At 38.2% G+C, this 10,712-nt stretch overlaps 1 protein-coding gene across 1 annotated transcript in view; it reads right to left on the bottom strand.

Annotated features, from left to right (window-relative positions):
- Positions 1-3,718, bottom strand: part of pcsk2 (proprotein convertase subtilisin/kexin type 2) — a 28,783-nt gene extending 25,065 nt beyond the window's left edge. The window contains exons 1-2 of the mRNA XM_068327316.1: positions 3,254-3,718; positions 1,297-1,401 (exon numbers count right to left, since the gene is read on the bottom strand). Coding sequence (XP_068183417.1) covers positions 1,297-1,401; positions 3,254-3,436 — 288 coding nt within the window. The 5' untranslated portion in view covers positions 3,437-3,718. The remainder of the gene's footprint in view (positions 1-1,296; positions 1,402-3,253) is intronic.
- Positions 3,719-10,712: the final 6,994 nt, after the last annotated feature.

Consider the following 10,712-nt stretch of genomic DNA (forward strand, 5'->3'; position numbering starts at 1 on the left):
ACAACATATCACTTCTTAGAGTGTGCGCTATACCTTTTACCAGTGTACGATTTGTCAAAACAGATCTATCTAATTCTTTTTTTAGGTTAAAAGTGGGCCCTATGAGCCTAAATACTGAACAGTTCAACATTCATAACAATAGAGCTTAAAAAGACATGAAACATTTCATTTTCTGTGCCAGCCACAATGCAGAAGATGGCCTAATTACACTCTAGGAACATGAATAAGGTTCAACAAAGCCAACATGGCAAAAGGATTAACCGTAACGGTCTGTATCACATAACATTAACAGCCCATGGATTAAGATTTCACATGTAATGTCAAAATTACTCAATAAATGTAAGACTAAGTGAACAGTTTGCTCTAATGTCGGACTTCATGTCGTTGTTTCGGCTTTCCTGTTGGTGCGTCATCTGCAGCATTTTGTTCTTCTTTTTTCCGCAGTTTCGCAAACTTCTCAGCAGGAAACACATGCAACAAATTGCACCCTGCTATAAATACTGCATTTTAGAAGAAATAAAAACATGGTGATGTGACTAGACCTGCTGGCTAAAGAAAAACTTTAATTATGCATGATCAGTGAAACAATTAGGGATTAAATTATTTTTAAGAAGGATGGCTGCCGGAAGCTCCATCCAGACAACAGATCAAAGGCTGCATGGCCTGATTGACTGGGGTTAGACGTTATTTTCTCCATTTTATGAGGAGGTCGTCATTAATAAATGTCTGGTAGGTTCAAATTGGTACCTAGCAGTTTGCAGTCACATCCTCACAGGAGTTTCATAAGCATGTATTCAAGATCATCTGTGAACAGTTTAACCAGATCGGAACAATTAATCCAAGCATCGAGTATTCATGGATCCTGACTTCATAGAAATGATCCACGTTGTAAGGCTGCATAATCCCTATTGAGTCATTTTTTTCTTGTACTATTTCTCAATTTGTACCTGTTTTTCAAATTTGTGACAATGTTGTATAGCTTATCCACGGCTGGACTACATACCCAATAATGATCCCTTGTAAGGTTTATTATTCCTGTATCTTCTGATGTCAGACCATCAACACGTAAGCTATTATGTAAGCTAAAAATATGTATCTTGATTTCTACATGATAGATATTTGGACCTTGACATTGACAAGTACTATACAACCAGACATTTATGTCCTTTGCACTGGATGCTACAGGAACACTATTCTCAAAGTAACCATTATCAAGCTAAATGAATGGTTGCCATACTACTCTGGGTGTGTGTATATAGGAAACAAAGCATGCTTTTCTCAGTGTTCACAACTTACCCGGTGGTCTTTTTGGAGTCGCTCTGTGCTGTGGACACTTCTTTTGCTCCGCCTCTTTGAAGTGTCCTGAGGATAGAAGTGAAAAAGGCCCTCTCCCATGGAAAGCTGTGTTAAAAAAAGGCAATTGAAAAAAATGGATCAGTAACCAAAGTGTAGGTGAAATGATTCCACAGAGCCAACGGTCAGAAAGTGTGTGAATGGAAAACAGAAAGAAAGAATAATAGATGATAAATTTTGCAGAGGGACAGCAGGTCATACTCCAGGTGGCAACAGTGACACTGATTCCCTGGCTTTGACTGGGCTCTATTTTAAGACACTGAAGAATAGTGCTGGAATAAACCGTAATAAATCACAAGGGCAGTCAAATGATACGCATCACCCAGAGCTTTTCTTCTGGCACTGAGTACAGATTAAAGACCCCATTATGCTTTAGTAACAGCTCGGCTATAGGTCAATCCTCAGAATAAATGTTTTCAGATGTGCTTGTCAGAAGAAATGCGGAAATGAAATTCTGATGGAATTTCATTTCCATGGATTAGGTCCCACTATTCTTTAATTTTTCTGTTGTTTACCAAAACAAACCGATAAAGTCTCATCTATGTGATAGAAACGAAAAATTCCTCCCATGCACTGCATTTACACTGAAGCCCCTCTCAGTGATTCAGGTTGATTTGAATATTGACAAATATCTCTTTCTTCTCTGTTATATCTCTCTGTGCTCAAATTTGTATCTGCATTGGTTCTGGGTCCTGGTCTAGTTAATTAAACAACAATAGAAGACAATTCAAACAATATAGACATTGTTTAATGACGCACATCCCATTTAGACAAATATAGTCACTGATTACATAACGTGGGAGGCAGGGAGGCAGAAGATGGGGGACACCTAGTGCCTACAGTGAAAGGAACTCACAATCATAGAGCCGGTTCACATTCGCCAAGAAGAAATCATAAAAGGATGAGTCAGGGATTGAAACTGTGTTTTTTTGGGGGGGGGGGTTGTGTTTGGAAGGGCAAGAAGAAGAAACTAGTCATTTGGGGAACCTCGGACACCTCTCTGATCAGCACTATGCCTCACCTAGCAATGGCTACAGACATTTTAACCCATACATTTATTTTGACACATGATGAGACAAACATACTGTCCAGGAATAATTTTCAATAAAGCGCTCTTAACCTTTTGACATGCTGTGATGTGTGCTGAATCTATCTTGCTATTTTGCAAATAATATTGTCTCAGGTGGAAAAACAAGCCATGGCTTGAGGAGCTAAGGCCACATATATGTTTTGTGAATACCTTGTGAGTCTTCACAATACATATATTGTGAAGGTGTAAATGGGTACCCAAATTAAATTGAAGAAAAATTATTTTCATCATCCAGGGACTGAATTTAGTGACAGAAAATGTCATACATCCATTATTAGGTCAAAGACAAGAGAATAAGCTCTAATTTTATGAAGCTCCTGCTGATATAATGGTCACATTCTCTTAAAGAAAATCTGTTACTTGCTCTGTAGTACATTGAAACTGAATGAGTCTGAAGATATAAATTATTTAAGCCTTGGAGGTTAACAATCCTTGGGAGCACATATAGCATGGACAACCTAACCACGGGCTTTGTTTCATGAATATGACGTCAAATTAAGGGTAAGTGCTGTGAAGTCAAACCAAAACGAAACCTTGAAAAGCCTCTCAGCATCTTTTGAGCTTTTGTTGAGAAAAAAAAGAAAAGAAAAGAAAAGAAAAAGCAAAAAAAAAAAAAAAAAAGCACAATTTAATCATGCTTAAAATGATAGGGGAGATAAACGTTGCCAAATAGATTTAAGGTAGTTCAACTAAATATTTTTGATTAGGAACAATAAAGATTTATTAAGTTTGAGTTTGATTTACTTCAGATAAAAACGAAAGGACTGCTCACACAGCCGGCTGAATGACATTTCATCTGAGTATCCCTACCTTTCGGGCACTCTGGAACCCATGTTGTGCTGCAAGTTGATGCGCTTCATCCTGTGCGTCCTCCTGCAACTGAACCAGGAGATGGTCCGTTACAACTCCTTCTGCAGCTTGTGTCGCAAGCAGCAGCGCGTTGAGAAGCACCATAAATCCCACGGTTGTCCCATGTCGGGGAGATCCACGCATCTTGTCTGGTTTTGTATCAGTCCGCCTGTCTGCCTGCCCGTGAGTCAAAAATCACTGTACGGGATGCTTCTAGCTAGAGATGGGAGGCGAGGAGGAGGAGGAGGAGGAGGAGGAGGAGGAGGAAGAAGAAGAGGAGGAGGAGGAGGAGGAGGGTGCAAAGGGGTTGAATTAAATATTTTGGAGATGCATCTCCTCGTCGTCACCTGGTGAGACCAGTGGAAGTTAAATTTCACCGAGGTGTAGTCGTTCGTGATGGTTGGATTGAGTAGGGGGGGTGCTGGAGTGTATCTTCAGCTTTCTGTCGTCGTTCCTCCTCCTCCTCATGCTTTCATAATTCATGTACCTTTACCCGATCGAGTACTTTGTGAGCGTGACGTTGTACCAATGGGCTCAAGCGGGTGTGTCCGTTCTTTCCTTCCCGGATCCTTCTCGGGGGGGTCACTTTTCAGCGCCTTAGAGAATTCCTCGTCGTCCTCGGAGTTGACAAATATGTGATTATTTAATGTTGGTCCCATCGACATTAAAAACGCACGACGCGCGCATAAGGATGAGCGTGCAGCGCACAGCGCGCTGACTTTTATCATGGATAACGTCATCAATGTTTATATTTATGTAGAAATCCTGTAGGTGGATTAATAAAAGTCCATTTTTACGACATGCTCATCCTGTAGGTTCCTTTTTTAAAGACTTCTCTTACTGCATAGCTCCATTCTGATCAACCTGACCTTCTTTGTGTAGTGAAATGTAAGAGTAGTCCCACACGAGGCTATAATTGGTTATTTCGATGTAAAGTGGGTTGTTACAAAGACGCATGAAAAAAGACTGCTATTGTAAGGCATCATTAAAGCACTGTAGCTCATCTGCTGCTGGATGCTACATGAATGGGCTGAATATGCTCTTGGCTGATGTAGCAGTGAAGCGTTAGAGGAGAGGAAGAAAAAAAAAAAAAGCTCTATTAAGTGGGATATTATAAATTCCCCTTATACAGGCAGCAATCTGTGAACATTAACATATGTTTCCTCCAGCTGCATGTTGTTACTGCTGTGGTGTTCACAGTTCATTGTTCTTGCCTGATTCAAACTGTCCCTGCTCCCCCTTCATTTAATGGCTTATTAAAAATCAGTACACTGACTAATAAAACTCTATGTATGTATGTATTTTTGCATGAGAGGGAGCTTGTGTGGAGTTGTTGAATAATAATCATCTATTGTATTAAACTGTGCCAAACCTTAAAACCCTCATTGAATTTTAGTGTGGATCCATCCTTCATCTAGCTATCTCAAAATTGTTCTTGATGAAGAGATAAAAGCAAGATTTTTTTTAAACAAATATATTTCTCTTCTCGCTGTTGTCATATTTGAGGTGTACAAAATTTCATACAAATTGAGAAGCAACTGCATAGCAGCTTAAACTGTGACCTCAGAGATGAGAATGGATTTTATTGCTTCATTTAATTCATGTGGTCAGAGATAAAAAGCGCTGAGATAAAAATAAGTAAAACTTTGAAACTGTATTTGTAACATTTGTATTTTTGCAAATTTGTGGACTTTCATATTTAAAGTGTCCATAACTGCTAATCTATCAGCACAATATTGTGCTGTAACTGCTGCACAATATTAAGAGAAAGGTGAGCTAACAAGGGAGAGCACTAGCACATGCACGGATCAATTATCAGAGAAGTCTGAATGAATAAGAAAGGAGGATTTTCTATAAACGGATCCACTTTACTAATCGCTGTTCCCAAGCTCCCTACAAACCTCCTCCCACACTCCTGCAATTCTGCAGCCTGGAGATGATTTATTTAGCTTGGGTAAGCCTGCATATATCCTTTCACCATAAATGCATATTTTTTCACAGCTTTTCCCTTCTTGACCGATCCACATTCCTGTTTTAATTGACATCTCTTCTTCACCACCACATACGGTCAGGGAATCCTATTTTTAGACAGGTAGGAGGTGGACATTATCTGACTTTTTCAATTTACCCACGTATTCAGAGGAACGAGCTTCTGTATGCCTTTTGAAGACTTTGTGTAAGGTAATACTCAGACAATGAGGCATCTGTTTTCGCCAGGTGTACCTGTAATTGTCACAGAAGGAAATAATCTCCATTTGACATGGTGAAATAATTTCAATTAGTTTACACATTGTTACTAATCATGTCCTCGCTGGTGTTTTGTTCTAAAAAACTAAATTAAATGCATGTTGTCTAATGAAAATGAAAAATCTGTCATTTTATAATAATTTTCTTTTACATTTTCATTATTGGGATTCTGATGTCAACAAATAATGAAGTAATTTAAGACAAAAGTAAAATATTGTGTTATTTGCTTCAGCCATCTGTTTTAATCATCTTGAATGAAGCTTCTGGGAGATGAATTACATTTCAAATTATAATTCTTGTGAGAGTTTATGAGTTATGGAAATAAGTAACGCTGTCCAAACAAACTGATTGAATTGACTGAAGTCAGAATGATAGATTTAAGAGCAAAATCAGAGTTAACTTGATATTAACTCTCTAATAATGCACTGTTGAAGTCAGTAAATATGTTTTAATGACCATTGTGAATGTTAATCACCTGAGCTTTTTTCCCCCATGCACAAAGAACAACACTGTCATTATTGTGCAACAAGATTAAGATAAAGTGAAGTGCCATAATTGCCATGACTTGAATGGTGAGGTCCAACGTGTGTTTTAAAGCTGTCAGTCTTTTTTTCCTGTATCAGGCAGATTAATAAAGACATTTTAGCAAGGACAACCTTACAAATATTAAAAACAACCAAGGCAGTCAGAGACTACAACATCCCGCGACTTACCTCGACCTACTTCCAGGTCAGGGTACCCTGAAAGTAGTACCTGACAAGTGCATAGCTTTGACCTTCAGGGTAGATCACAGCTTTTCAGTACCTTTGACCATAGATCAAGGTTAGTGCAAAGGTGGATCACAGCACTAGCTTTGATCTATGGTCTTACTCACACTGGCCTTCTTTCTACTGTATGTTATCTTGTTCCTGAGTATACAAAAGTTGAAATTCAACCTTGATCTATTTTTCCCAAGGTCAACGTCAACCCCTTTGCCGCCCAAGTAATCTGCTTTTTGTTTCATCTTTCTATCTGCAACGGTTGTGAAAATATTTGGCGGACATACTAACGGACGAACAGATGGACACTGACATTTACAATACATTACCGCTTTGAAGCGGGATGTAAAAAGATTTCAGGGGAAACATACTGTATTTTCATTAGAACACAGGTGGAAAGCCACTTAATTTTTTTTATAATTCTGATCATGAAACTTGTTCACCTTTTGTTTTTATTTCATGATCAATAAATATTATTGCATCCTGCTTCAAAGCAGTGATGTATTGTAATTGTCAGAGATTGTGTGTTCGTTCGTCCTTTTGTATGTTCACCAAACATCTTTGCAACTGTTGCAGATAGAAAGATGAAACAAAAACACATTACTCTGGCGACAAAGGGGATGAAAATGAGATGATGACCTTTACCTTGAGAATAGTAGGTCAAGATCAAATTTCAACTTTTGTACACTCAGGAACCGGATAAGATAGAAAGACGAGGGAGAAGGCCAGTGTGAGTAAGACCATAGATCAAAGCTAGTGATTTGATTAATGACAGTAGGTCAGAGCACTACCTTTGATCTTTGACCTATGCAAGTAGGTCAGGGTAAAATTTTGAATTCAGGGGTGTCGCGGGATGTTGTAGTCTGTGACTGCCTTGTTGAATATTGTTTTTGAAGTGTTTTTAGATATTATAGGGATAGAAACCTGATTTTCTAGTTCAACATCCTGTGATTTTTTTAGTCCTTTCTTTATCCTGTTTTTCTCCTCAGCCATTTAACATTTAATTTTTCATCATTATTTTTAATTCCAAATGGAATAATGAATGGATTAAATATATTCAGTGGGTTAGTGTCTATGAGTGTGTGTGATTTTTATGCTGGTCCAAATGAGTTTAATTTTTAGGTTAGGCTTGTTTGAATTAAAGTAGGTTGGGTCATTATGAAAATAGACAAGATTTCATAATGACTACAGAATCTTGAGGTATACTTTTAAAACCCTTTAGGTTCCAAGTGCAATTCTACACTGAACTGTTTGTCTTTTGTAATTTAAAACCTTCAGCCCTTAATATTTGCATTACTGTGTTCATAAGTACTCAATGTTATAAATAAGCTTCAGGATTTATTTATGTAATCAGTTTATTTTTTTCTTTCCAGACATGTTATTACAGAAGACTTCACATTCATCAGTTTTGCAACATCAACAAAACATCTGAAAAGAAAAAAAAAGGGTTGATGGGTAGAAGCCATTGGCTTGTAAAATTCCCGTCGCCAGAATCAACAACATCTCTCTTATTACAGCACATCATCAACCAAATTCATACATTACATATCACCTTTAAAATCAAACTGGATCAAACACTCAAAATTATATTCCTCACAAAAATACATATTTAACTGGACAGCACTTATTTGAGGGAAAAGGCCATCTGTCCTCTTTAATTCAATCAAGTGTTATCCAAAACGAAATACATTCTTATAACGATATTTTTAATTGTAAATGTATTTAAAGTTGGACAGACCAGATTTCTTTCTGTTATAATCTTTACCAAATTGAACACATTCAAGCTCTCTACAAATCCTTCGTAGGTCTGATTTCTTTCCATTAGTCATTATTCATGAAAAACTTCATGAAAAACACCTATTCTCCCAATTTTAAAGAGAGAGAGAAAGAAAATCCTGGATTAGCTCCTTTGTTATGATGTGTACTAAAATTTAACAGGGTGGATTCGGGCACAAGAACCATGTGTCCACCAAGTTTCACAAAGTTGTGTACAGCATTTATTTCCAGAAACCCCTTGAAAATTCAAACGACCAGTGAATGACATGACGAAAGCATGACTCTCTTGGCAGAAAATAAATATTGTATGTCAACTGTGTAGAGAACTGTAAAAGTACATGGATTTACTGCAGTGTTGGAGGAGGAGCTGAATCACTTGTATCTTTAATTTTTCATACTCACCGAAAACCAGTGTGGATGCAGGCTGCCTGTCAATGTTTCTGTCCTGAGTTTCAGTAAAAACAAGCAAGATCAGAGTTTCCAGTGCCAGTTTATACTCAGCAGATAATCACAGAGTGCGCACACACACACACACACACACACACACACACACACACACACACACACACACACACACACACACACACACACACACACACACACACACACACACACACACACACACAAAGATTACAGATCTTCTGCCACCAACTTTTTCAACCGGATTTGAAGTGTCTGCTAAGCCTCCCAGACGAGAATATTGATCTGTCATCCAATATTCTTGTAAGCTAAGTTGAATTTTTCCTGCTAAACAAATCAACAAAGAAACGCCAAATAAATCTGTAAGTAAGTTAACAGATTTCATTTATTTTTAATGCAATTCATGAATACTTTATAACTATAGAAAGATCCTATTCCTCTACTCTCAATGAGATGCTGATTTAACCATTCATTCATAAATTAATTCATCTTCCTATCTGCTTCTTCCACTTTTGCAGGGTACAGTGGTTGCTGGAGCCTATCCCAGAAGATCAATGGGCGAAAGGCAGGTGACACTCTCGACGCAAAACCAGTGCACCACTGAGCCACAAGAAAGACAAACAACCACTCATGTACACACACACACACACACACACACACACACACACACGCACACACACACACACACACACACAAATTGGAACCGACCAATTCACCTGAAGTGCATGTTTTTGGAGGTGGGAGGAGGCTAAAGAACCCACGCAGACACGGAGAGAACATACAAACACCATCCAGAACAGTCTTGCTGTGAGGTGGTAGCCTCTGTGCCACCTGCTCATTTAACCAATAAACTGAAAACGTAGACATTCACTAAAAAAGTTTCATTTCATGTCAAGACCAACAAATTCACCTGTGAGAATACAGTTTCTGGTTTCCTTCTCTGTCAACATCGTGGTATATGTGGGACGGCTGTGTGGGAATTTTGGCTGCTGGATGTGCAGTGATTTCAGTGCTGATTGTGTCAGGACACACACTCCTAATAGCTTCATTTGCCTTCTCACTCGTATCTATTTTGGTATCTCCCTGTTCCACTTTCTCTGTATCATAGAATGCTACTGTCTGCCTCTGGCTCTGTGAGATAAGACACTAGTCTTCACAGGTAGACAGACATCAAAACAGACAGACAACAAGAGTCTTTATAATAGCATAGGGTTGAGAAGTCATGACATATACTGTAATTACCCTGTCTCTCTTAATTTAGATTACAGTAATTGCAAAGTTCCAGTACCAATCCTAACTGTGATATTTCAAAAATATAAAATTTATGTAGTCGTAAAAATACACATGTGAATATTGTGTAGACAGTCCAATGTAGATGTACATGCTTGTGAATCTTGCAATGGTAGCTCTTATTTCCACTTCTTAAAAAGTGTGACCATTGTTTCTTTTATGTTTTAAACTCTTTTGACCTGCAAAAAAGGATTTTGAGTGTGACCCACTTGTACAAAAACAGACAAAACACATATTAAACATTGTTAAGGATGACCTTGACTGATAGTATTTTCTTTTTTAAATTCTATTATGCATACCACAGTGATGTACTTGACTGGTTTGATCAAGTGATGAAAATCTGACATTTTCTATTTTCTGATCATTCAGTTTAGTTTGAATGGCCTCTATTATTTCACCTACAGTATTTTCCGCACTATAAACCGGATAGGATCAGGAATGAGTACATCAGAGGGACAGCACATGTTAGAGGTTTTGGAGATAAAGTCAGAGAGGCCAGACTGAGATGGTTTGGACATGTCCAGAGGAGAGATAGTGAATATATTGGTAGAAGGATGCTGAGTTTTGAACTGCCAGGCAAGAGACCTAGAAGAAGACCAAAGAGGAGGTTTAAAAAGGTAGTTGGAGTGAGAGAAGAGGATGCAGAAGACAGGGTTAGATCGAGGCAACTGATTTGCTGTGGGGACCCCTGAAGGGAAAAGCCGAAAGGAGAAGAAGATTTTATTGTTATCAAAGTGCTGTTTGGTGCATATGTGAAATATCACACTGCTTATATGTGACTCTTTTGCTTGCTACTTTTCTGAAATTACACACTGGAGGGATGTTAAGCCTCCAATGTTCTGTTCATTTTAAACAAATTGCTGAACTTGGAGATGGCCACAGACCCAGTTCTGTCCAGGACATTGGCTATTAGTGGCACTTTCAGATGA

The sequence above is a fragment of the Antennarius striatus genome, chromosome 11 (assembly GCF_040054535.1).
Source record: "Antennarius striatus isolate MH-2024 chromosome 11, ASM4005453v1, whole genome shotgun sequence".
Classification (NCBI taxonomy): Eukaryota; Metazoa; Chordata; class Actinopteri; order Lophiiformes; family Antennariidae; genus Antennarius; species Antennarius striatus.